At 42.7% G+C, this 27,405-nt stretch overlaps 2 protein-coding genes across 5 annotated transcripts; both read left to right on the top strand.

The window, feature by feature from the left end:
* The first annotated feature begins 644 nt into the window (after positions 1–644).
* Positions 645–4,902, top strand: zgc:113142 (uncharacterized protein LOC503524 homolog). The gene is made up of 5 exons (XM_036542914.1): positions 645–760; positions 2,898–3,381; positions 3,509–3,661; positions 3,872–4,005; positions 4,157–4,902. The coding sequence occupies exons 2-5, from the start codon at positions 2,988–2,990 to the stop codon at positions 4,535–4,537; spliced, it is 1,062 nt and encodes a 353-aa protein (XP_036398807.1). The 5' UTR covers positions 645–760; positions 2,898–2,987; the 3' UTR covers positions 4,538–4,902.
* Positions 4,903–6,085: 1,183 nt separating this feature from the next.
* On the top strand, positions 6,086–24,352 carry LOC118787020 (centrosomal protein 43-like). Of its 4 annotated transcripts, XM_036542409.1 has the most exons (19): positions 6,086–6,195; positions 7,679–7,732; positions 8,434–8,488; positions 8,718–8,806; positions 9,443–9,571; positions 10,066–10,092; positions 10,581–10,637; positions 11,007–11,077; positions 11,873–11,934; positions 12,158–12,387; positions 14,144–14,197; positions 15,326–15,549; positions 16,905–16,973; positions 17,731–17,805; positions 18,788–18,847; positions 20,039–20,157; positions 21,853–21,889; positions 22,018–22,102; positions 23,633–24,352. In XM_036542409.1, the coding sequence occupies exons 1-19, from the start codon at positions 6,112–6,114 to the stop codon at positions 23,705–23,707; spliced, it is 1,656 nt and encodes a 551-aa protein (XP_036398302.1). In that variant the 5' UTR covers positions 6,086–6,111; the 3' UTR covers positions 23,708–24,352. The 4 variants fall into 4 exon arrangements, with proteins under 4 accessions (XP_036398302.1, XP_036398301.1, XP_036398298.1 ...); XM_036542408.1 differs by lacking the exons at positions 14,144–14,197; positions 23,633–24,352 and having other exon boundaries at positions 12,158–12,219; positions 22,018–22,135; XM_036542405.1 differs by lacking the exons at positions 14,144–14,197; positions 23,633–24,352 and having other exon boundaries at positions 22,018–22,135.
* The last annotated feature ends 3,053 nt before the right edge of the window (positions 24,353–27,405 follow it).

Here is a 27,405-nt window from a genome sequence, read left to right as displayed (position 1 = left end):
ATAGACAGGTCTACAATGGTGGTCGCAAAGAGACCTCTGGAGAGACAAAAAAAGCATCAAAGCACCTATTGATAAAGCTCCATTGTTCAAACGACATACAGGGCGTTGAAATTAAGTATAAAAGGCCAGGTAAAGCAATTTGTAATGCTAATTAGTTAATTGATGGCTGAATAGGCTATGTATTCAGATTAAGTGTTGCATACATAAACGTTCAAGAGGCCGCAGACCCATAGATGAGAAACCGCACGCCAAACTCACAGGAACAAAACTCAGCCCATGTACACGGTCAAAATATTGCTAACAACTCCGCTCCAAGTGAGGTTAAACAAACACTGCCTTCACCAATAGCCCATCCTTTTTAAAGCGGCACCCACAGGGATTGAAATCTGTCAATGTAGGATTAGATAACGCTGAGACAAACTACCGGTGAGCAATCGCCATTAATTAGGCAACACAACATTGATTACAAAAGAATGCGCTGATAGTGGAAATATCAAGTTATCGACTTTCCCGGCAAACACATTGTTGTTGCCCAGACTTCTGACCTCTTGGACATATAAACAGGCCACATTAACAATTAACCAAATTCTGCCGCAGCAGGGCAGGCAGAATGTTTTTTTTTTCTTTTTTGTAGCACACCTGCTTTGTGGATGGAATCTTTCGTCTGAAGGCAGAGACGACTTGCAGTGGCAATTCACCTGTTTTAACGGTACCGAGAATTTGGGTGTGTGACGGCCAGCGGCAGAAGAGACGGCTCCACGTGAGTCCGGTTCATGATTGCTTTTCTGGGGAGATAATCTTCAAAGATGCATACTGTGGGTGTAAAAAAGACAAACGTTGCTTTTCTCGGGTTGTATATAGTCGGTTTCCCTTTTACGGAATCCAGGTTGAGCTGTGGAAAGTGAAATGATGACGTTACCGAGTTTATGACGGAAAAAAACGATTTAAGACCTACGAATAGCGCTCACTAATTGTTGTATTAATTATACGTGGCCACTATAATTGTTTCCCTGGTTGATACTCACAAAAACACGTGGATATGGAACAGGGGAGTTAATAGGAATTAAATTACAAATATGGAATATCTGCACACCGGGATTTATTTTAAATGCTGCATTCATGCAACATTTTAACAATGACATCTATGTCCAGACATGTTTCTGTATCGCTTTCACAATGTTGTGAAAGTCGCTTTGGCACCATTTGAACCATTGCCTCACTGTGACGTTCTGCAGCGCTCTCTGTGGTGCGTCAGCTGAGAATGGGTATGGGTGAGCTCTTCTGTAACGTAGGGGCTCTTGGGTATAGATATATACCTTTTAATCTGCTTTTGGCTTTCATCTCCTCACTCAGTAAAAGGTCTCTGTTGTTTCACTCTCTTCAGATTTCCAGAATGAAATTTTATCGGTCATGATTTGCAAGTCACAGGACAATGGCGCGACAGAATGCAGTTTTGCGCTATCATGTGATTTGCGTTTCTCGGATGTGGGGTTTCTAGGTTTCCTTGGAACCAATATATCTAAGAAATTACAGATAAACTCAGAAATAAGCTTCAGTCATTATACAACAAAGAATTCAAAGAAAGCAGCACAGTTTTGGAGAATATGATGGATGTCATAACATCCCTGCCTCCTAATTTGTGCTTTTTCGTATCTGTCTACCTTTGTGTCTAATGCTGTGCTTCCCGTGATCTACAATGAAACACAACGCTTTATTCCCTGGAATGGTGTTACTCTCCCTTGACTTCTCAAGGAAACTCAACCTTATGCGGAAAGCTCATTTATAAGCCACCACGTTTGTGTACAAGTGGTTTTGGTAATTATAGTTGATTTGACACAACCTTATTTCTCCTTGCAGGAGAAAAGAAACTGGCAAAAAAAGTCAAAAAAAAAAAAAAAAAAAACCCCACCAAAAAACGACCACAGTCCAGGATTCAGGTGGAGTCCTAGATAAAATTCAAGTTCCAAAAAGGACTACCATGTAAACAACAGCATTGGCCCCGTGATAAATGAATCCAATAAACTGTGGAATTCAATAGCTCATGTCTGACACATTATATACACGTAGGTCCTTTTACAGCTGTACAGCCCCGTAAATGATGTCATCATACAAGAGTTATTTAAAACAGCTGCATCTTTGTAACAAAAAAATGATGCAAGTATATCTTTATAAACTGAAAATGTTTTTTCTTTCTGTTTGTTTTCTGTAACGTTGGATATAGTTTTATTTGTGATTTAGTTTGTGTTGCATTGTGCCTAACATTGGGTGCTTAACCTGTGCACCCAGGATTATCTTGTCCTTTATCGGTTGCTTTTTTGGTGTTGAGCTTTTGCTTTTGAGCCAGCCATTTTCAGACACAACTGAATGCCTTTATGTCCTCTTGAGTCTCTCCATACTTGAGTAACCCCTGCTGAAAATGTTTTCTTTCTTTCTTTCCAAGTAAGCTTGTCCTTTGAAATCATGTGCTTGCCTGAATCGTGTTTTTCCAGTCTTTGATGCCCCAAATGGTGCCAGATATTGGTGATATTATTTCATTCAGTCCATGATTTGGCCTGGTATAGCATGTTAAATTTTAGTGTTGCCAATCAATTGTGCTGTCTACCCTGGCAAATCACCATCATAACCTTATACAATGGATAAGACAATAGCCTTGAATACCAGTGAATTTGAGGGAATGTACCTTTATTTTATGAAAAAAGGTCCAGATGGGTGCTATTGGCCTGGGAGCTGTTTTTTCACATAATTTCCCGTTTAATGACCAGTAAATCCAGACCCCTTCTGTGATATGTTATGCAAAAGTTTGCTTTTTTTTTTCCTCCCGTGAAATTGCACCATGATCTGTGACTAAATACACTGATACATTAGTCTGATATTAAAGGCCTTCTGTTGTCTTTCAGATTCACGCTGTACGAGCAAGCTAATGCCCTGTGCTGGTTGAGAAGTTCCCTGTTGAAGTGAGATCAGACAGTCATACCAGTGAGGCAAGAATGAGCAGAGTTCTTTTTGGCGTTGTTGCCCTGGCAACAGTGGGGCAAGCGTTCTATTTCTATGGCCAGTTTATTGGCACCGCTTCCATTTTTGTGATTGTTCTCCTGCTCTTCGTGTATATGTTGCGCCGTCGGGAAAGTTTCGCAATCGACGGACATGGAAGGGGCGTGCTCATCACAGGCTGCGACAGCGGGTTCGGCCACAGCCTGGCCAAGCGGTTGGATGGCATGGGATTTGCAGTGTTCGCCGGGTGCTTGTTCCCCGACGGAGAAGGGGCTCGGAATCTGGTCCAAGAGTGCTCCAGGCGGATGAAGGTCCTCAAACTGGACGTCACAAAAGACGAAGATGTCGCAAGCGCTAAGGCGGTCGTCCAGGCAAACCTGCCAGAGAAAGGTGAGCATCTGCACATCCAGGTATTGCTAATACATGCTTATGTGTGTCCCTGAGCTGATCTACCAAACCCAAACCCATTCACATCTCACTGACTTCAGGTAACTTCTTTTTTGTTTTCCTCTTGAAGGTCTGTGGGCAGTTGTGAACAACGCTGGTATTTCTGATTGGTCAGAAACAGAGTGGAACACCATCAGTGACTACTACAGAATGGCTGATGTCAATTTGTTTGGTTGCATTAGAACCACTCTACCGTTTCTCCCTCTGGTTCGAGCTTCAAAAGGTCAGTATGATTTGGTGAAATGCTATATACAGTGGGTAATTGATAAGTACATGTGAAATGCATATACCTAGAGTTGGGTTATTATAATGTATATCTGTATATATGTATATATATATATATATATATATATATATATGCATGTGTGTAATGAGTTACAGTGGGTAAATGAGGGTGACATTTATTAGTAATAGAAGTTTTTCTCACTTGCAGGCCGTTTGGTGTTTGTCTCCAGTATTTTTGCCTTTTTTAACTGCCTGACCATGGGAAGCTACAGTGTATCCAAAAGAGGCATGGAGGCTTTTGCTGACTGCCTCAGGGTAGAGATGGCGAGCTTTGATGTAAAGGTAAGATTTGTGCGCGAGAAAGCTAAAACCGGGCAATCACGGTTTGTTTTCAGGAGAATTATGATTTGAAATGTACATCCTTCTTAGCAAACTGCAGTTCTAGTCAGTTCACTTCAACATTTGTGCTTCTTTGTTCTGTTAAATGCTTCAGATCTGCATCATCCGACCAGGAAACTTTGGCCCAGCGACGAAAATCGTGAAGGAAAAAACGGCAACGGAAATCTGGGACAAATTAGACGAGGACCGAAAAACAATGTTCAACAGACGGTACATCGAAATAGCAAATGAATATTACAAGTCGTTGTGTAAGGAAGGATCCAAGGACAGCAGCATGGTCATAGAGGCCATGGCCGATGCCATCACGTCCCCACGTCCAAAATTCCGATACCTCCTCACAAACAAGATGGACGCTGTGTTTTTCTACGCCTATCCATACCTGCCAACATTTGTTTCAGATGCTGTGTTTTCACTCAGTCCCTTTTACCATAAAAGAAAGTCCATGCTTTTCTCTCGAAAAAGGAGTTACAGTTAGCCTGCTCACTTTTTCCTCAGCTTCTCAGTCTAAGCTGGCAACCCAAGTTTATATGATTTTGCACAAAAAAAATACTGTGAAATGCTAAACCACAAGCAGAAAGAATTGTCTGTCAGCAGTTAAAGCTGGGCTTCTCCACATTGCTATAGTACACTAATTGGTGACTGCCATTTAAAATTGGTGTTCATGAAAAGTCCAGTCCAGTCTAGTCTACTCTCCCCAGTCTTTAATTCTAAAAAAAATTAAAATGTTGCTGTTTTGTGCAAAATTATGGTGCATAATCGTCATATTCTATCCAAGGGCTCAAACTTGTGGTTAAGCATGTCCCGCTGGGACACTGCTGCTGTACCCTTGGGCAAGGTACTTAACCCACAGTTGCCTCAGTAAATATCCAGCTGTATAAATGGATAATGTTGTAAAGAACTGTAACCTATGTAAGTCGCTTTGGATAAAAGCGTCTGCTAAATAAATAAATAAATGTAAAAATGTAAATGTTTATGTGAAACATGTTTATGTGAAATATGTTAATATTGCGTGTTTTTGAATCATACAACACTAATACTTTGAACTCATCATCACTAATGCCACAGTGAACTAAAGTCAAGAACATTACCTGTATTTAAACTAAAACTTTGCGCTTGTGTGTACCTCCACTGACATATCTACTGTGAATCTGTTTATGGTTATAGCCTACAGAAGTAATAAGTGTATATTGGTTTAGTCTTTTATTTTCACACTATTTCCTTGAAAAATACATCATTACTGAATCACTACTCACCAGGGCACTTTACTGGTTTTAGATTTCTTTTTTCCCTCTCTACATTTTTGGAAATTCTTGAGTATATATCAAAACTGCAAGTAAGGGCCTACATCACTACAAATGCACATCCAAACAAATTCATAAATGTGTCTTACCCATCTTCATATCGCATGGATTTATTTCTCATTCTGTGCTTTGGGCCATATTATTGGTTATTTGCTATACACTGGCATTTTTGTTGAATATTTTGATGTTGAGCTGCTATTCATTGCCTTGGATAAGGTTTTTGCCATGCTCATAATGTTGTGTAAATGATGTAGAAATAAACCTTGTCAAGCTTGAATGACATATATCTTTCAAAAACGCGAATTCAATGACTAAGGATAATTTAAAGTTAGATTATTGTGATGTTTGTATTCGTTACATGTCATTTACATGAGGTGGTATATTGAAAAGGAAAGATAACCATGATAACCTTTAGACACATTGGGTACACTTTTCTTGGTGTTTAAATGGTTAGTTAACTCACGAATACAGAATGTCTTTACTTGACTTCCTCTTTTCTGTTTCACATACATGGCTTTTCAACATCTTTCTGTAATTCGTCCTTCTATTTTTGGAAATTTAATCACATCCAAATATTTTAGTGCCTCGATTTGTAACTGACAGTCCGTGGAAACACCTCTCTGAGAAAAACACACCCACTTTCAGCGAACGAGGCGAATACAGCGAGAGTCTCACGGCTGGGTCTCTCTTGAATGTGCGAATGTGAATCATAAACTGGCCGCGTCAGCTGACGGTGGGTCGGGTCAAAATGTCTGCGGCAGAGGAAGACACAGAGTTACGGGATCTCCTGATACAAAACTTAGAAAACAGCGGGGTCTTAAATAAAATCAAGGCAAGAACCAACTAATCCACTGTCGTCTTGGCGTTTATCACACAGCCAGGACACATTCAGCTTGTTTGCGGCGTGCGTGGCTACGCGAGCAATGCGTGGGCTACTGGAATCGTTTGTTCTGTTTACCTGGGCCGTTTCGGTCACCCCAACGTTGAATCCTTCCAAATAAATGCAGTCTAGATAGCTAGTTTTTGGCAGCAGGGAACATGCCATTTGTCATTACGCATAGCCTGTGATACTTTTTTAAACTAAATTATCAAATATTTTGTCGTGCAGTTGTAAAATGGTTTCTTTGTGTTGCATTTTGGTGTCCAGCAAGGTGGAGCACTACGAAACGTAAACTTAACTATAAGTACCCCAAGTGCAAAGTAAAGTGATACATGTATACAGTGGTTACCACGTGTGCGATAAATAACATTAGCTAACTAATTCGCAGTAAATGGGTTAGGTAGTTAATATCTTTAAAGCGCGTCTGTTCTGTCGTCTAATCGCGAGTTTAACATTAGCAAACGAGACCTTACACACAGCTCGCTATTGGGGTGGCCAGGTGTGGCGTTATTTCGCTATATTTCCGCTGTTCTCGCACAGGTGTTGTGGCCTGTTTTGGTCAGAAAGTCTGGATGTATTTGTATTTTGTGTGTAAGTAGTGTGACGAAAACTGTTGAAACCGTAGTTATTTAAGTTTCAGAGCGAATGTTGTTGGGAGTGGCCGTGTATTGTCTTAGTTTTGGGTAATAGATGATGCGTTCGTTTGGGATTTTGTACATGCATGGCAACCCTAGCTACGTGATCAAGATTGGCGCTTGAAATTAATTTCACGTTTTCTGATCGATAACTCAATGTAAATATCAACAGAAGTTATCAGCTGGCAGTCTATAGCGCTTACCAATTCAGACTTTTGCAAGGCTGAATTATACATGTTTGATAGGTCCAACCAAAGAGCTATAGGGTGCTCTTAACCTTACTATTGTATTGCACTAACACGGATGTTCTGTTGTACAGTGTCATAATATGGAATATCTGTAGCACCAGCCCAGTCAGGTGCCATCCAAGAAAGCATTATCTAATCTTTAGCTTGGTACAGTTCAAATTAAGTGCTGGCCAGCTTACAGATGCCTAATCGGACAAGTCCTGTCTGGTTTCAAGATCAATCTTTAGCGATCCCGAGGCGAGTCTTAGGAAGGTGGCAGGACGTTTTGGTTCTCAGTTGTAATAAATTAATTTCAGCAGAGCAAATGGAGATGAGATGTAATGTTAGCATGTGAGAGAAGATGACTCTGGTGTTGAGTCAGGAGTTTGCTTGCTCATGGCAAACCAAGGGCGGGTGATGAGATTCAAGGGCACTTATATGCAGTCACATCACAAAGGGTGTCAGAGAACAATGTAAACCAATAGACCAGTCAGTGTGTTTATAAAGGGAATAAGGGCTGAAGGTGGAACTGTGTTGCATCATTTCTAAAGCTCTTTGTTGGTTGTTGTGTAGGCCGAACTGCGGGCTGCTGTGTTTCTTGCATTGGAAGAGCAGGAGAAAGTAGAGGTAAGAAGTGTCTTAATGTTCACACCATTATGGTCACAAGAGGCTCGGGTAGGGAAAACCTGATGCTTTCTGCTTTTTTTTTTTTTGTTTGTTTTTGTAGTGGTAACAATAAAGGTGCTTGGCCAGCCTATGATTTCAACAGTTTTCCTCCCATTCAAGGGACCAGCAGAACTTTTACATTGTCCTCTGAATGATTTGGACTTCATTGTACATAAAATCCATTTGAAAAGAAAGTAGGCATTTGTTAACGGGGCTTTCATCAGCCATGATCCTTAAAACATTTGTGTAACCGCACCATGGGGTGCCCTGCTATGTCAAATTAAGATAGAGAAGCAACAGTTTTGCTCTGTACAAAGTTGGTCAACTTTGGTCATCTCTATTTTTCAAACTCATAGTTATTTGAGTCCAGAATTTGTGCAGTGAGCATTTTCCCGAAAGTCAAACATTGTCAAAATTTTCTTGGTAATGGAAAAGGATTGTATCGTACCATTTCAACATTAAGATAAGGGGAAGTAAATGGCTGGAATGAGTCTATGATGATACATGTAAGGTCTCACTTTTCCTCACCGACATAGAATTATCCTCACAAAGATTAATAGACACAAATGACACAATTTTTTTCGTTTTTCATCTTGTTATATTGTTCATCAGCAAGTGATAGTGAAAGTGACACGTCTCCCAAATAATCTTTTGTCTTTTAGAATAAAACACCACTTGTCAATGAAAGCTTAAAGAAGTGCCTGAACACTAAAGATGGTAAGGTTTCATAACAGCAGATTAGCAACAAAATATTCAATGTGCGTCATTAAGTGAAACTTGACTTCTAACTGACTTCGTATGTTGCACGTTCTGTAATTTTAAGGGTTTCAGGATAAGAGTTACCACTGGTTGTTTGTAATCTGAGTTCTTTAGTTGTGGATTTTGTTTTTGGTGGTGTTGCGGTTGAATGTGAAGTTTTACTGTCACTGTCTTTGCATCTCTCCAGGGCGGTTGGTGGCCAGCCTCATCACAGATTTCCTGCAGGTCTTTAACCTGGACTTCACTTTGGCAGTATTTCAACCTGAAATAAATACTGTGAGTATTTATATGTATGTGTATGTGTGTATGTGTATGTGTGTGTATGTGTGTATGTGTGTGTGTGTGTGTGTGGTGCTTCTGAAGTTTACCTGGGGAGGCTAAAGGGGTTGTTTCACTTGCTAATGTGTTTACAGACTAATGCAGTAATGTGAGCTGATTTAGTGTACTCGTTGCCCGTTGCGGTGACCGAGGTACCGTTTTTGCAGCGTGACCTCTAGTGGTGACAGCGTGAGGCATCTTTAAGTGAACGGTAGATGCAGCTCCCGCTGTGCTGACAGTTACTGACTTGTATGACTTCCATGACTTTTGCTTAAAAGTTCAAAACAAAACATGACATTGGGTCACAAATGTGACACGGAACGTTGGTTCTGCACCATAGTTGGCTCAGAACCATAGTTGGTTCACGATAGTCACTGCTAACACACAGCTTCATTTTGCTGTTGCTAGTGACCACAGCCTGTGGTCAGGACGACTGTGCTGAGAGCTATGAAGGAGCCACAAAAACCCACAAAACCCCAAAAAGTCTCATGTTTTCAAGTCTACCATCCTCGACTTGTGCTTATTGTACAGCACAGCTCAGCCTCTCTGTCTGTCTGCCCCTCTGACCGTTTGTCTGTCTGTGTGTCCATCCAGCTGAATGGGTTGGAGAACCGGGAGGTGGTGGCCCGGGAGCTGGGCATCCCCGATCCGGAGGGGAACAAATCCACGCCCCTCCTTCTGGAGCTTATAAAGAGGGGCCGGCACAAGACGACCGGCTTTGAGGTAACAGGGCTTTGCCCGCATCTCTGTACACACTCTTATCCAGAACAAGAAAAGTGGTGCAGTCTTGACATCCAGATCTTGCCCCCCTTACACCATGGTAACACCACAGGTTTTCATGACTGATCTTGTTCCAGAATTTCTCCTAGTATTACGTTGGTGTTAGCATCTCATTCAGTGCTTTCTCAGTTAAAGACATCAGCTACATCACGCTGTATAACAGATGGTGCTTCACTCACAAGCTGACCACATCCTACATCCAGCATTGTCCTATTTTTTCAGCCTTCTTTCTAATTTAATACCTCAGCACGGTTTGGATGTCAAAAAAGATGTGAGGTGGGGCCTAACACACGAGAAACCTTAGACTCACCTGTACGTGACATCACACCAGCATAAGATCTCTAAAGGAGTCTGTTCTTTAAATGTCTTGACTTAGGTTTTTGTTTCCTTTTCTTGTTTCATCCACATGCTTTTCCCCTGTCTGCTTTCTCCATGAGGAGGATAGGGTCACGCAGATTCCAAAGGTATCGATTAAACCTCTTATTCTCTTCTGTTTTTTGAATATAACATGTTTTCTCTGAAGGTGTAAATACTTCAAAAAGTGTCAAAAGGTTCACATACGCATTATAGTTCCAGACGTGACATCACATTCACAAAAGATGCTCTTAGTACAAAATTAAATGCTACCAACAGACCTCTCACACTATCTGTATACAATCTAGGTCATATGTAGGTAGCAATTACAGAGATTTTTTTAAGATTGGAAAAAAAGGCCTTCCTGTAGATCTGTGAGTTTCTGCAAAACAAGTGTGCCCTACTTTTTCACATTGTTTAAGCTCTCCGTCATGTTCTCTTTACTTGATCTGTAGTCATGCCCTGCAGTGAGGGGCTGATGTAAGGCAGAAACATGCCTTCAGAGCTCCTCATATGGATGAAGTCACTTAAATACCCCTGTTTATGTTGAAAAAAATGCATGCAGCAGTAAGTAAGTGCATATGCTGTGTTGTTGTAGGAACTGTCTCCCAAGAAGATTGCTGATGCCAGGAGAAGATTTGACTTTTATGACAAGGTGACACGTTGTGTCTGTCTGCCAAGAGCGTAACGCCCTGTCTTCTCTCCTTACATTCTTTAAAGTACTTTGTTTTGGTACACAGTCGTCATATCGTTATGCTGTTATATTTGTTGAGCTTTACTTTGCAGCTCAATGCAGCGCAGCAACAGTGTGTGAAAACTGTTGTAATGTTGCGTTGCGTAATGTTTCCTGACCTGAGCTTTTTGATCCGATATTTCAGAAAGCTTCCAAATGGATTGCCTTTTTAATAAGTCCTCTTTGGCATGGCTATAGTCACAAATTGACAGTTTATTTCTGAAAGGCTGTAGATTACAGGAGAAAATGTTCTTGCCAATGATTGTATTAATATGTTAATCTTTCTTTTAGGACAAAAAGGGTGCCATAAACAAGGATGCAGTGAGGGCGTTGTTCGCTGATCTGTTCCCGAACTTCAACCAGTATGTTCTCCCTCCTCACTGTAGGTGATAAAAATGCTGTAGTGAAAATACGGATGCATCGTAGAGCAGTTTTAACATGCTCTTCATTCGGCCCACCTTGTGCTTGGGCCATGGCTAATCACTAGCATCTCCAGTGCTCTGTAGCTTTTTGGCTGCTGCTCTCCCACTCTGCGGCAAGATTAGCTACTCAGAGAACCGAGGCATAACAACAGTATCGCTGTAAGATCCCACAGCTACAAAATCCTAATAGTTCGAAAACCAGAGGAAAAACACCGGACTGTGTGCAGTGATCCCTAGGTGGCCTGTCTGAGAGCGACAATGAGACTGAATTCACAAGCGCATCTCTCTCTTTAAGAGTGCAGAGTTCTATCAGCAACCCACTGCACAGCATCAAAGCACAGCAGCAGTCAGGATTACCTCAGGCGAATACGCGGTCGTTACTGATGTGGTCACAGGCAGTGGCCAGTTGACAGCCTTGTTCTCTGTTAAGAGGAGGTGTGAACATAAACCCCGCATCTGTCCTTTTTAAATGACTGTACATGATGCATATTGTATGCTTTTATGCACGTATATACTGTTGTGTTTAGCACCGTTTGTTAGTGTATGCAGATTTACTGAGATAACTACTGTTTTGCGGATCACCTGCTTATGTTCTTGAAGGCCTTTTTTCCTGTCTGACATTACATTTAGTCTTGCAGTGATAGCTTTGGTATAATGTACACACCCATACACACACAAACACACATGTATGTATATAACTTGAATTGCAGCTGTGTTTTTATTTTCCAATTCTAGGAATATGCTAGAGAGATATGTAACAGATGAATTTGCAGCTCTGGACAAAGATTTCAGTAATGGTAAGTATTTCTGGGAGAGTGTTACAGCATTCTTTGTTTCCATTCTCACTGAATTCAGTGACTAAATGAAATGTTTAATGGATCGAATCCTTGATAATATATCTTACTACACTGAATGGAGTTTTTGTGAATAGCTGTCATGCACAGCACTTTATATGGTGATTTTAAGCATGTATAAGGGATCATTGAGCCCATCGCCTTTTTATTTGTTGTTTTGACACAGGAATTGACTTCCAGGAGTTTGTGGGGATGCACAGACGTTTTTTCATCCAGTGTAAAAGTGTGGTGAGTGACACGTGGAATCGTGCACATGTCCTTGCATGTCTGTGTTGTCTGCCTGTTATGACCCATTTATACTTGTCTTCCAACAAGGTCACAAACGATGTCTCTGACATCGCTCAGACTCCAAGTAAATTTATTGAGGAGAAAACATGCACTTCATCAGCTAGTAAGGTAGGCCAGACATTTCTATCAGCTTCAATTCGCTGGCTTTTACATAAATGGGCTGCCCTGTTCAGAAATGCCTGTAATCATACATACTGCTACTGTCAGTGCTTGTGAAGACAGTGGGATGGAAATAATTCAGAGAAGGTGCAGTCAAGCTCAAAATTAAGGATGCATGTTGCAGTGAAGAATATTTGCCAATATATTTATAAATGTGGATGGCGATGTCATTACTTTGTGGTTTTGGATATGTCATCCATGAATTTCACTTGAACCTTTGAGTCTACATCTGTCATAAAGACAACAGGAGCAACAAAAAAATGAACATTGGTGTAAAATGAAAAGCACATTGAGTAGACTTTTTCTGGCAGTGAGCTATGAAAAAGTGGATGAATCGTCTTTCACATGTATGTGCACCCCTAAAGTGTCCTCCAGTAGCACAGGGAGAGGTTGATTTTGCAGCAGTGAACCCAGTCATGGCTTCACTGTGACAGAAGGAACTTGTCATGTAGAAGGGAACTGTGGGGAAAGTCCCTTTCATCTGACAGACTTTTCCCCGACGGCATCTCACTTCTCTTTTCATATTTGCATATTCAGTACCTGCAGTTCAAAACATCGCACAGTAGCTGAGGAGTTTGTTATGGCCTGGTTTTCTTCCATGAGGTGGAAACCGAACAACCTCAAAAAAAAAGTGTTCTGTGGAAGGGCAATAGAACGTTAGCACTGTATTGTGGTTGTCTGCGTTTTGATTGGTGGAAGACCACAAGGGGATGGTCCCCTAAAGAGGGAATCAAAAGAACAAGGGGAAGGTAGTGCCCGTTTTTCCGCAGCGGCTCGTAGCCTTTTAGTTTAGGGTTTTAGCAATAGGCGCGTTGAGCCACTGAGCACAGTGTGAACAGTACGCCAGGAGCACTGAGCATGATTTCACTTAATTTACTGCAGGCCTACTGTGGTGAGTGGCCTAAAGTGAGCGGAATCACTCAGCATTAGGGATTTGAATCAACAATTGATTCAATCGATAATCGAGTGAGCGCGGAGCAATCAGGGAATTAGTCAGCCCCAGAGAGATGGAGCTGACCAGTGGACACAGCGAGGTTTCCGTGTAGACATTTTCACATCTTTCTCATATACTGTTTCACTCCCTAAGCCGAAATTGCATTACATTACATTCATTTAGCAAATGCTCTTATTCAGAGCAACTTCTACCACAAGAGAACAAAATGATACAGAATAATTGTTAAGACTCCTTGCAGGCCAACAAATTGGGGACTATGAAATTCACTCAGCAGCAACCAGGTGCACCAGTTTAAATGGCACAGAATCACATTTTTTTTTAATCGCATGAAAATTATTCTTCGCGCTCTGAGGGAGCACTCAGTTACTTAGCGCCGTGTTTCCCAACCCTGCTCCTGGAGGCACACTGTCCTGCATATCTTCTATGTATCCTTCCTGCTTGACTAAATCAGGTGTGCTCAGCTAATCAAAAGTGCCACTGATGAGTTCAGTCAGGTAGAGCAGGGATAGATTGAAGATATGCAGGACGGTGTGCCTTCAGGAGCAGGGTTGGGAAACGCTGACTTAGCGCACCTTAGCTACCTGACGAAGTCCCTTTTGTCTGTACGGGGAAATAACAAGCCTTCCCTGAACAATCAGTGCCATTCAGTCAGGGAGAGAAGTTCTTTTACATATCCCTCTTTAGGGGCTCTCCCCAGCGGCTTCTGACGTCTGTGTATGAAAAGCCTCATAGTTGTGTTTTTCTGCCCAGATCCCCAGGTATAAAGGATTTGTTAAGCATAGTAAGGAGCAGGCTGATGCCCAGGTAAATGCATGCCCACAGACACGCCAGAGTCCCTCTCAGCCTGGGGCACAGGGCACGCTCATTCTTGCACACTAACATCCGCGGGCCTTAGCCCATGGGGCAGGGAGCTTTCCCCTTCCAAACCTGTGGGGTGGAGGGTTCAGCCTTTGTGTCAAGTTAGTCTCCAGTCTTAGGGTGATTTTACCCTTCTCTTGTGTCCTTTCTATGAACGCCTTTTTTTCCCCACAGAAATGGTCCGGACTTGACCAATCGATCGACCGTTTTTGTGCAGCCTTGCTGGTTTTTCTGTGCAAAAAAAAAAGCTCTGTTAGCACTGCATGCCTTTGTCCATGAAGCGAGCAAATCCAATGTCGTGCTAGCTCGCTGTTTCTCACCTGCCTTCCTCTCCCGCGCCCGGTTCCTCGGAAGTGCAGCTGCGGCTCTTCCTGCTGTTTTTCCACCGCGGTGTCGCTGCAGGCTAACGGTCAATGTGTCGCGGACACGCTTACTGACAACGGGGGAAACTCCGTGGCTGTCTCACGAGCTTTTATGGCACGATTACATAAAATTCCCTCTTCCGGAGTAAACGCCACACGGAGATGGAGCCAGCAGATAAAACACTGCCCTTTTCTGCCTTCACCCCCACACCCCTGCAGCCCTCTGCAGATTGTGTGGCACCTAAAGAAGACCTAAGTCTGATGTGATCTGAGCTTGCTTTCCCGTGAAATGACTTTACGTGATTTTTATGATTTTTATGATTTTCCTAATGCCACATGCCCTGTGCATCGCGCTGCCGCCTTTGTCAGATGGGATTCACTGTTTCATCTTGCAACTGTTCTCTATTAATGAAAACGGATCCCTGAGTACCGATGATTTTATTATTTTGTGAAAATGGCTAGCTGTCAATACAATTACAACATTCATATGAAGGCCGCTGATCCTCTCTTCTGCTTTTTCTGTGTCCCATTGAATAAAGCTGGCCCCTCCCTCCTGGGATCCATAGCAGTCTGATTGTCTGCAGTATTGAGGAAGTAGGAATGACATGTAGCATTATCTAATGCATCTCTCTAACGGTCCTTTTTAAGAACAAATTGTAAATGCGGTAACACAGCGATTACATTTCTTGATCCCTGTTTCTGACGCATGTAGGTCACAGAGGTCACCCATAGCGACACAAGCGTGGCCTCAGGCTCCACGAAGGCCAAAGGTCACGTGCCGGTCACTTCCAGAAGCGCGAAGCTCGGAGATGGCAGCAAAAGGGAGACCCCCTTGCCAAAGAAGGGAAGCGCAGGGCTGGAGGTGGACGAAAAGGAAGACGAGGGAGACTCTTTCTTTGATGACCCCCTGCCCGCACCCCAGAAGACCTACGGCAGGTTAGTGGCTTCTGTATCGTTGCCCCTGTGTGTGAGAGACACAAGCCTGGCGCAGAATATTAACAGTATGGAGATGTGGAACCGAGTGTGATTGGTATTGAAAATGCAGTTTCCCCCATTGGCTGATGCTGAGTGGTTGAATATTCATGAAGGGGTGTGGTCTGTGACATCTGTCTGAAACATCAGTGGCAGTTTTAATAAAAAAAAAATGGGTCTCTGAGTATTGACAGTTGTTACAATAATGCATTTTATCTTTCTGCAAATGCAAAGTTGATTAAAACTACCTGCAACATATGTGAAATTGTATATGCGTGTTTATGAGGTGAATGTCAGGACAGAACCTAGCACATACTACTACTACAGACTACCACCATGCATGCAAGTTTATAAACCAACCGTCGTCTCAATGAAAATGCAGAATTCTCAGTGCAAGAAGGAATGTTTTACTGATTCATGACAAGCTCTTGTAACACAGCATTGTTATTATTGCCGGGCTTTGCTTGAACGAATGTTTTGGCAGTTATTGTCAGTTACCCTTGCTCAAGGTTAAAATGTCAAAATACAAAATGTTACATTCTGTGAATATATTGTCTTTTAATGGCGGGATTAATTCTTCTTTAAGTGATTACTGTCACACAAAGTAAAGCTCCCCCATGCATAGTTTATTTTCTGAATGTAGGTTTCTCAGCACCCCCTAATATCTCTAAATGCCGTCAAGGACAGCATCGCTGCCCTGCCTCAGTGAGAACCTGAACACTTCGACATGACATATTTAGTGTTTCTTGGTGCTGTGGGAAATATGAAAACGAGCTGTGAAATGTTCAGCCATGAGGACCTGGGTAGAGTACCAGAACACAGTAAAGCGTGGGCTTTAAATTTCAGCTTATTAAATTTATTTTTTGTTTTGCAAAAACCCAAAGTATCTGCCAGGCTGCTCATGACCGTTATCCGCAAAATACCCTCAATAGAGCTCCTCAGCTACAGCTGGAACTGCTTTCCTGAACCAAGAAAGATTGCAGGGTGTAAAATCTGCCTCACTGATAGTCTCTTTAGGTCATAATTGCAGCACATTGGTGTAAGAAAATAGAGGAGACTGTTTTTTTTTTGCTAAGAGCGGTAACATTGCAGTGTTATTAAACATTCATCAGGAAACATTATTCACAAGTAATTAGCATATGAAGTACTTAGTTAGCCTTCAAAGGTAGATTTGGAATGGATAAAGACCCATTCTCACGAACTTAAGTTTCACCCCCGCTGCTTTTCACTGGTCATATACAGCACAGAGATCGCGATTGTCCTGCAGATTTACTCATTATGTTGTCTCTCTCTCCCCCTCTTTGCCTCGTTAATGGAAGTAGTCTTTCCGTGGCAGATAAAAACAAATCAGGGGAAAGTCTTTCTGAAAAGATCGGTAATCACAGAGAGTAAGTACAGCAAGCTTCTTCAGGCTCTTCATCGAAATGAGTCTTTTTTTTGTAATAGTACACAGTCTGTCACCACAGCATGCATTTACCGTGAAATCTTTAACTGAAACATGCTCAGTGATCAGCATACTTTAAAGTGCATGGCAGTCTACAGTGACTCACAGTGGTCCTTGTGTGGTGGCTTATTAGAAGTCATTTGTTGCCTTCCATGCCCGCTTGTTGGTGGTAAGCAGTGCATGTGGGTTTGGGGTGTCATCCTCTCTGAAGGGCAATAGATGTGTGGCATGGAGTACAGCAGCGTTTCAGTTAGGGCTCGTTTTCCTGTTCTGTTTCTGTTTCTGGTTCTGTTCTGTTCTGTTCTGTTCTGTTCTGTTTCTGTGCTGTTCTGGTTCTGGTTCTGGTTCTGGTTCTGGTTCTGGTTCTGGTTCTGGTTCTGGTTCGGTTCTGTTTCTGGTTCTGCTCTGTTTCTGTGCTGTTCTGTTCTGGTTCTGTTCTGTTCTGTTCTGTTCTGGTTCTGGCTGTTTCTGTTCTGTGCTGTTTCTGTTTCTATTCTTTTGAATTCTGCTGGTGGTGTGCAGCTCTCCGTGCCACTGTCACATGCTCTTTCTCGCTGCATTTCTCTCCCTCCCTCTCTTCCTCCCTCTCTTCCTCCCTCTCTCTCTCCCTCTCTCTCTCCCTCTCTCCCTCCCTCTCTCCTTCTCCCTCTTTCCTCTCTCTCTCTTTCTCCCTGTTTTTCCCCACTTCCTCCCGGGTAAAGACTGAGCCGAACACAGAGGGAGAAGTGTGTTTCAGGAGGCCCCTTCCAAATGAGAAAGGAGAGTAGCCTGAATGAGTAAGTGTGCTTTCACTTCCTGGTCAGCTGGCTCTGGCTGCAGGGGTCTGGCATCAGTGCCTGTCCCGTCTGTATCAGACTGAAGGTCATACATGCAAGAGGCGTGGCTGAGTGTGTGACACCAGGACATCCTGGTGACATTGGCAACCTGAGGTCCTTTTTAGGAAGTGCATGTGTGTTTCCCAGCTAGCTGTGTGTCCATATCCATCATTGGATATAATTGGATTACAAGGGAACATCTCTTGTTTCGGTGTGTGCGCATACGTGTGTGTTTGTCATTAACCTTATTCTCTCTGTTGCATGTGAATGCCTGCGTGCATCTTTGTGTTTGTTTTAACCCATTTCCTCTGCCATATCTGTTTCTCCTGTCCTCTCCCTTTGTGCGTGCGTGCATGCGTGTGTGTGTGTGTGTGTGTGTTTGTGTGTTTCTGGTTGAACCTTTCTCTTCTCCTGTGCTCTCTGTGTGTGTGTGTGTGTGTGTGTGTGTGTGTGTGTGTGTGTGTGTGTGTGTGTGTGTACGTATGTGTACGTATGTGTGTGTGTACGTGTGTGTGCGTGCGTGCGCACGTGTGTATGTGTGTGTGTGCGTGCGTGCGTGTGTGTGTATGTGTGTGTATGTGTATGTGCGTGTGTGTGTGTACGTGCGTGCATGTGTGTACGTGCGTGCATGTGTGTGCGTGCGTGCATGTGCGTGCGTGCATGTGTGTGCGTGTATGTGCGTGTGTGTGCATGTGTGTGTGTGTGTGTGTGTGCGCATGTGTGTGTGTGCGCATGTGTGTGTGTGCGCATGTGTGTGTGTGCGCATGTGTGTGTGTGCGCATGTGTGTGTGTGTGTGTGCGTGTGTGTGTGCGTGCGTCCGTGTGTGTGTGTGTGTATTTGTGTGTGCATGCGTGCGTGTGTGTGTGCGTGTATATGTATGTGCGTGCGTGCGTGTGTGTGTGGTTGAACCTGTCCTCTCCCTGCCTGTGTGGCGTGTCCCAGCCTCTCTGCCATAAACAGCGATACAGAGGAGGACGCAGAGGGGTCCTTTGCAGACAGAAGGTGAGACCGGGCCAGACCCACGCTCAGCACCCACAACCCCCCCCCCCCCCCCCCACACACAGTGCCTCAACCAGCCAGACCCACGCTCAGCACCCGCCCCCTCACACAGTGCCTCAACCAGCCAGACCCACGCTCAGCACCCGCCCCCCCCCCCTCACACAGTGCCTCAACCAGCCAGCACGTCCTGTTCGGGCTGAATGAGACGCTTATGAAGAGAAGTTCTGCACTATGCCCAAGCACAGCATGCTTTATCCAGCAACACTTACACACCTGCTCACCTGACTCTGAGTTCCGGTGAACGCCAGGCCTTTTTCACACGGGTTTGCGTATTGATTCAGCCTAAAGTGTTATGTAGGAAACAGCTTAGCCACTTCCAGTGTGAAACACCAGCTCAAAGGGGCCCTGCAGTCCTTTTGTTGCACCTGTTGAGATGGAGGGGTTTAGTCTTTCAAGCCCTGTGTGTCAGATGTCGTCCTAGACAGGGAAACTTTTATGGTTTGCAGGGGTGTTTGGTTTATTTTGTCAGGCAGGAAGAGGGGCCTTCACTGGCCCTCTACTCATACGGGCCAAGTGCCCAGGTCTGGCCCTTTTAACCTGGCCAGTCTTGCAGAAGATTGATGTGTGTTGTTTTTGATTGTCCTCTAAACTCAGTTTCTTTGTCACCATGGCTTTCTTTTTCAGTGATTTTCAGTATTGTTTGTGGTTGAGCATTAGGAGAAGTTGAGGAATTATCAGCAGGCTGATCTGTGCTGTCTAATTTGAAGCAGAGCTTTGTAAAACAGTGTTAGCACCTGAACATCACTGCAAGCTGTCTCAAAAGAGGCTTGCGACCACTGCAGTCCTATTTTGACCTCTCGCTATCACAACCCTCCAAACAAAATGGTAATTATTGTTTGATGTTAATCACAGACTTGTATGAACCAATCATTTTGCTCTCAATAGTGGAATATTGTCATTGGTTCAGATCAGTCATTCATTGAGAGCAGGTAATAGCTGCATTTTGGGGTTCATGAAGCCTCAGTCTGCCGTCAGTACAAAATGGCCTTGAGCAGACAATGGTGGTGATGTAAAAAAATGGGCTTCCGGAAGCTTCCTGAATTCCCGTATGGCCGTTTACCTCAAGATTGAATATGACGCAGCTAGTCTGTCAGTCCACATGGTAACAAGGATGCAATCTTCTCTTTATCTCAGGAGGAGGGATCTCGGTAAAGCAGTGGGTGGGCCTACCAGCCTGTCAGACACACCTTTGCCAAAGACTGACCTGGGATCAGTGGGGCCGTCGCTGGAGGACCCATCGGAGAACATCAACAGTGAGATGACCGATCACAGACAGATTTTACCAGTGACTACTGCAGCCACTGAAAGAGTCTGATACAGTACAGTGATAGACTGTGTTTTTCACCAATCTGAATGATCATTGGCCTAAGAGGGCAAAAATTGTAGGCAGAGAGCTTACCTTTAAACATATTTCTAACTGCCCTGAACCTGCTTTTGGGCACGCCTGTGTCAGGTGAAGTGAAGCTCACCCATTAGCAGCCCATTCTTTATCATTATTTCTTTATTCGCATCTGCCGTAGCATCAAAATACCTCTGTGTGCTGATGTGATTGTGGGATTGACACCGGGTCACACAAAATAGTTTTTATTATAACAAAGTTGTCAGGGACGGGCTTGAAGCCAGCTAAATTCTCAGATGAGTTCATGTGAAGTGCACGGTGAGAGTGACCACTTAGATAAATGAATAAATCCCTGCAACTGGACTGGGTACGAAGCAAACAGGAGCAAGAGATTAGGGCACACATGGCAGGCTCCTGTGCAATGGGAACTGGACACAATAGTGTCCTGTTACTGTTCTTTATACTACTGTTCCATGTACCATTCATGTATGTATACTCTGAAGGTGATGCCTTGGGTCCACAAAGGCCACTTGTAGGAATGTGTTGCCAGGTGAGGTTGAAAATGGGTGAAAATATGTTTTTAAATTACTCCTGGTATGTATATTTGTGTGTAAAATGGAGGCAGCAGCGTGGTGTAGTGGTAAGGAGCAGGACTCATAACCAAAGGCTGCCTGTTCAGTTCCCTGCTGGGCCACCGCTGTTGTACCCTTGGCCAAGTTGCTTAACCTACAGTTGCCTCAGTAAATATTCAGCGGTGTAAAAGGATAACATGAAAAACTGTAACCTATATAAATCACTCTGGATAAGAGTGTCTGCTAATAATAAGGTAACATGGATGTAAATATATACAAACAAATACAGAAATATGACTTTAGGCGGTTTGGATTTAGTTGTGAGTTCGTAACACTGCATTTGTTGCCCACAGTATAGATGTTTGCCAGTGTGTTTCAGAGTCATATGATAGTTTTAGCAAGAGTTCCTTTAAAGTGGATTAGTTAAGTTGAAAATTGAACCTTTTTTTGTTGGCAAAACCACATGTCACGTTGGATACCCTGCTGTGAGGAACTTATGCCCTCTGTCCATTTATAGATGGTGGGGTTTGTGTCATGTGACTGTTGTTTTGGTCACTTGACTGTAGTGTAGCTTATGTCATCAGTCTGACGGATGTGTTGACTGGCCTCCAAAACTTGCGTGACAGTTAGGTGGTATTTACATTACATTACATTACAAGCATTTAGCAGATGCTCTTATCCAGAGTGACTGCCATCTCAGTAAAACGTTTTTTTTTCTTATTCTTTCTAGTTGACGGTCCTAACCTGCAGACTCCATGGCTGTGGTTTTTAAATCAGAGTTAAATTTGAAGTGTGAATAGTTTGAGTATTATGTGGAAAATCGAGTCATGTATGATCATATTACTGGAAGTACACATGGAAACTACATTCTCTGACATCCAGAAAACTCCTGTCCGTGTACATTTCCTGTCCCAAGAGTTCAGAGGGAAATTATTGCAGGGGAATTATATATCACAATGAAAGCCAGACTGTTTCCTGTCCAAAAATAACTGATAAACATTTGAAGTATTTTTTTTCTTTTTATTGTCAATGCGCAGGAGACAAGGATGATGACTATGATGATGATTTTAACAGGTACTGAGTTTTTAGGTCCCTCATACGTTACATGCTAAAGCTTTCTAAATGTGATGCTTCTGGCATACTGTAAATTTCCAGCTTGCCCAGGAAACTGACCGAAATTTTAATCTCTTTGCTGTGGTCAGCACCAGCCATCGTTCGAAAAGTGAAGTGAGCATTGGAGAAGAGATAGAAGAGGTTTCTATCGAGGAGCCAGATACTAGCGATAAGGTATGAACCATTTTCCAGCTTACCGTCACTACTTTCACCACACACCGCATGTTAATGACTGATAATTCAAGCAGTTCTGCTACTTTTGTCCTTTCGTCTCTAAATCAGAGGTGGGATCTGAGTGCTGAGGGAAGTATGCGAAGAGGAAGATAAGGACAGTAGAAGTAGTGGACATAAGGGGAAGTTAATTTATAGAATCTTGTGTGTAGTTCGAATAACCTCTCTGAGAGAGGCAACAGACCACCTTAGGGCTGTGGAGAAAAGGCTTGAACCTTAGATAAGATTCCCCTGAGAAGCGCTTCTTTCAGGCAGGGAACTCTGTTTTTTCCCTTTTGTCACAAATAGAGGTAGAAAATTACACATGGTCACTTTTATTAAGATTTTGCATAGTCTGCTCCGAAAACACACTCAGGCTGTGTTTCAGGTCCATCTTCTGTTGCCTCACTGTCCAAGCGAATTGTAAAAAGGATGTTTACCCAAGTGATGATTCAGTAAATTTGACATTGAAAACACATCTCCATTTGCAGGTCTCTTGCAGAGATTTGTTGTCTTACTGATTACCAGATACTCATTTCACCATAGCATAATAAAATATACTGTCAGAAGCACTCAGATTCTCAAATAGTTTTTTCTGAACAAAGTCAAACTTACATATGTCCGAAGCAATTTTCAGGTTCGAACATGTCTTTAATAACTGATCAGCTGTCGGCTGCTGTCACTGTAGGACAAGTCTCAAGTTAATTGAAAACTTGAATTTTTTTTTAAACGATTCATGTGTAAAATCATCCAGCTTGTGACTTGGGTCACGCATCAGTTTCATGTGAGTTTCCTTCACTGGTGTTGCCACCAGTGGTATCAGCAATCTAAGTGAACCCTCATACTGGACTGGCATCACATGAGCTGACAAACCACTGTGTGTCACAGTTAACCAAACTGTATCTCCCTTCTTCCTTAGTTTGAACCGCTTCTTTGTTCTGTGTGGCGCACTGATCAGCAATCAGGATTGGTGATGTTATAGTGGTTTAATGTCTAACCAGCCCACTTTGCAATTGCTAACAGCAGAAAGACTGTGGTTTGGTTTTATTTTCACCTTCTGAACTGAAGGCAGTCATAAAGAAATGCAAGGACTCAGTCTTTCTTGGCAGTTGGTTTCATGTGAAATAGTTTTGCGGTAAACAGGATGTCATAACCATAGTAATGGGGTCACCCTCCATACTCAATAGGTTTGATTGTCAAGCTGTCAACACAACAGCAGTTCATTCATCATTTCTAAGAGGAGAGGATGTTGTATCCATGATGCTAGCCATAGCAGAGTATTTTTTTTTCCTTTTGTTTTTAAATATGACACTGCATAAGGTGGGGGCCGAGGTGGGGTGTGGGGGGGGTGGGGGCGGGGGCGATTGCTGCATCTTCAAAAGTCAGAACAGGAGTCTGAAGTAGCTTTTTGGAGTTTCCTCAAGAGCAGCTTCACCCACGCGTGTGCGGATAACCCCGTTTCACCTCCCACGGCTTCTCTTTCATCTCTGACAGCTCGACGACATGACTCAGGACTGCAGCCTTTCCCAGCCTGGAGACGTGGCGGACTACATGGAGGAGGTCGCCTGATGTGGCGCGGGGTCACAGCTCTGAGGCCCTGACAGACAGGGGCCCTACTTAACAGTGGCAGTGTGTGTCTCTGTCTGTCAGTCTTTAAAAAAAAAAAAAAAAAAAAAACATAAAAGGACCCTGGACCCCTGAAAACAGGCTGCATTCTCAGAAAAAAGGAAGTAACGGGAAGCTCTCTCTGAACCCACATGTATTGTGTGACACACAGTTGTGACTTCCCAGTTGTTCCCTATACCTAGCTGTACAGGCTCTGATGTAAGTCCCTTTCTGTTCAGCAGTCATTATTTGGACTCTCATAATGACAAGAGAGAAGCACTTGTCAATATATAACTCCACACCTATACACATCTATATGTGTACATATAGAAATCAGCATTTATAAATGTACATGTCTGTTGCCAAAGAGTTGCCTCTCTGTTTTACCTTTTTGTTGAATAGAACTCAGTTCTGTATATAGTGGATTCTGTGTGGCCTTTTATTTATTGAGTTTCCATGGTTTTGAATGATGCTGTATCACAAGTCACACCCACATTTAATGAGCACGAGAAATGTCGGTGTTGGACACATTATCACAAGAAGAAAAAAAAGCTTCTGTCTGAATGAAGACCTTTGATACTTCATGGCAGTTGTGTTTTAGAATTTCTTATCTTTGTACATGGCTTTGATAAGTTTTAAAAGACACACGTCATGCGATCTGACTTTGCAAATTACATTAAAAACATGTTCAAACATGAAACGTCTAATTTGCATGTGTGTCCGTACGCGCTGTGTTTGAAACATCTTTGTCACAATAGGTGCCCTTTCTCTCAGACGTGAATTGACTTCACAGCGATGCCATTGTGCTGTTCCTGTTCATTTGTGAATGGATTAATTTGCCAGTCATGCTTTTCCAGAACAAGGCAGAATATATTAAATGCCTGTCAGAGGAGCCCGCCAGCACAGAACTGCGAGAAACGGTGACTGGGCATCAGGATGTTAAACAGGGCTACAGAAACCACATGCAGCAGTCAAAGGTGAAGAATACACTGTGTGCCCTAACATTAAGTGCAGTATTCTCACACACATAGACGCACACAGAAGCATATAATGACCTGTAAGAGCAATATACTCACACACACAGAAACAAATAATAACCTACAAAAACAACATACTTGCACACAAAAAGAAGTACATAATGACCTTTAAGAGCAACACACTTACACACACACAGAAACAAATAATGAGCAACATGTACATAACGAAACCAATAGTGACTTTGAAGAGCAAAATTGACTCATGTCTCAAAACTTTCCTACTAAACTATAAAAGAGTAATCGAAAGGTTTAATGCACCGATATCTGTTAACTGCAACTTTGTTTTCCTTATAAAAAATTCAAATCTATGGTTTCATGCACTCGTATCTCTACCAGCTAGCTTGTACCTTGCCTGGCCGACCATCGAAACCTGGTCATGCAGCACTTCTAACGTTGTTGACTCTTTATGGTTTTTTGCTTGTGTTGTACTGTACTTCACTTGTAAGTCGCTTTGGATAAAACACCATTTTGAAATTACTGTCCTACTGGCAATGACCAGCAAATCCCTCTGCCCACGCAGACATTGACAATTCCAAAGGAATTGTTGTGCAGTTATTAGACTATTCACAAAGCACAAATATGGAAATTTAATCTAAGATGGAACAGTCGAATGAAGTTGTTTGCAACTGTAAGTGAGGGTCAAGATATGAAGTGATAGCTGAAAGCCAGTTCTTGTCACCCACTGCATTGATACGAGATAGACGTTATTTGTTTTTTATCAGTAGCCATTGCACTTTGATGCTGGTGGGAACAAGGTTTTCCTACATTACTGAAACCCGCAGGGCTGAGCTGTTTGAGTTTATCAGATTTACAGTAATAAATTGTCTCTGTATGCCAGCGGTTATCATCTGAGCAGGTAGGTTTGCCAAGCATGAATCATATAGTGATTTTTTTAACATTTCCTGAGAACGTTGCTGGCTCTGTCTACAAATTCCCACAAGCTGCACATTCAGTTTATGAATTATAATTCTTGTCAATAGACTGCCTTATGCTAAAACAATGGTTTTACCAGTGAAAAAGGCATGAGTCTCAGGTGAAAAAGAGTTGTATTTTTGCCCTGGACTAGTCTTTGAAAGCATAGTAAAATTGGATGCCCCCAGGCCTAAGATGCTGCTGAATAGCTAGGGGGCAAACAGTGTGTTCCAGTTCACTGAAAGAGTTTAAGTGCTTACACATTTCCTGATTGAATAAATCATATTAACACAGCAGCAACAGTGTGTTTCTACAGAGGTATGCTCCCAGTCTGAAGGACAGGTCCAGGTGTGATGAGACCACCTTCTACATTACATTATTGTCATTTAGCAGACAGTCTCATTCACTGCAACTTACACAGGGTATAATTTTTACATGTTATCCATTTATACAGCTGCATATTTACTGAGGCAATTCTGGGTTAAGTGCCCTGTCCACAGGTACAACAGCAGTGCCCCAGCGGGGAATCGAACTAGCAACCTTTCGGTTACGAGCCCTGCTTCTTAGCGCTATGCTACACTGCCATACGCCGCATGAGTGCATGCGTATTAGAACAGCAGAAGGTTTCTGCAGTTACATTTTCAGTTCCACAGTGTCAGTGCACGGTGCACGGTGGTAATCAGCATACACCAGCTACCCAATCTGTGAGGCAGTGGAGTAGCACTCACATTCTAACCTTGTTCGGTGACAGCCTGGTTTGGTGACAGTCTGGTGCACTTTACTGAGGTAAGTATGCGCGCATCACCAGAGGGGTTCTTGTTACTCGCTTCTGCAGTAAGACATGCCTTCTGCACTGTGAATGAGCAGGTGAGACACCCGGCACTTGTTATTGGCTGGCCTTTGTGAATATATTATCTAAAGTTACATTGGGAAACCAAGGGCAAGAATGTTTTTACTGCTGTGGGCCCCTGACAGTTAGGTAAATTATTTTATGTAAATAGCAGGATATGCAAACCATTTGTTTACCAGAAAGAGTGTGAACATAGCAGACACATGCAAATAAAGAATACATTTTTAAAAAAACTGAATGGGCAAAGAACAACAGAAGAGGTACTCAACCTATTTCTCTCCAAAGTGAAGTCCACTGAATGCTAATTGCTGTCCTGATGAAATCCAAATTAATGGTGTGAATGAATGTTCTGGCTGAGAACATACAGAACCGCAAAGTTGCATTTGGTAGCTGTATGGTTCTGTGAATTGTGCCTCTCTTTCTCTCTCTGAAATAAATAATTTAATTTTGATTTTATTGTTAATTTTTTTTTACTTAGTTTTTTTTTTTTTAGCTTTGTCTCCTTATTTTAATTGTTGAATGGAAATAGAAATTTCTGTTAAGTTCCACGTTTTATTGTGTAAATACAGGATTCTAAAAAGTCACTCTCTCTCTGACAGTAGCCCACTTGCAGGGAACGGAATACCGTGCCTGAGAAGTGACCTACAAACCTTTTAAAAGTGCTGACGAGCTTTTTAGCCACAAGCTGAATAACCCCAATAACCTAAGTGCAGGGCCACCTTCATGCTGAACCTCAATAGTTTACAGTGAGTGATCTCATAACGCCAAGTGACAGGACTGACCAACTAAAACTACACATTCTCGTAGTTTGTTGTGAAGAAACTATTGGAAGATTGTGTACAAGCATGAATCTATTATATAAT

The sequence above is a fragment of the Megalops cyprinoides genome, chromosome 12 (genome assembly GCF_013368585.1).
Source record: "Megalops cyprinoides isolate fMegCyp1 chromosome 12, fMegCyp1.pri, whole genome shotgun sequence".
Classification (NCBI taxonomy): domain Eukaryota; kingdom Metazoa; phylum Chordata; class Actinopteri; order Elopiformes; family Megalopidae; genus Megalops; species Megalops cyprinoides.
This window is presented reverse-complemented; position numbering and strand designations above follow the sequence as displayed.

Coding starts and splice junctions, on each gene's coding strand:
- zgc:113142 (XM_036542914.1), top strand. CDS start 2,988: ATGAGCAGAGTTCTTTTTGGCGTTGTTGCCCTGGCAACAGTGGGGCAA. Junction 3,382..3,508: donor GGCAAACCTGCCAGAGAAAG/GTGAGCATCTGC, acceptor TTCCTCTTGAAG/GTCTGTGGGCAGTTGTGAAC. Junction 4,006..4,156: donor TGGCGAGCTTTGATGTAAAG/GTAAGATTTGTG, acceptor TAAATGCTTCAG/ATCTGCATCATCCGACCAGG.
- LOC118787020 (XM_036542409.1), top strand. CDS start 6,112: ATGTCTGCGGCAGAGGAAGACACAGAGTTACGGGATCTCCTGATACAA. Junction 7,733..8,433: donor AAGAGCAGGAGAAAGTAGAG/GTAAGAAGTGTC, acceptor TTTGTCTTTTAG/AATAAAACACCACTTGTCAA. Junction 17,806..18,787: donor AAGGAGAGTAGCCTGAATGA/GTAAGTGTGCTT, acceptor GGCGTGTCCCAG/CCTCTCTGCCATAAACAGCG.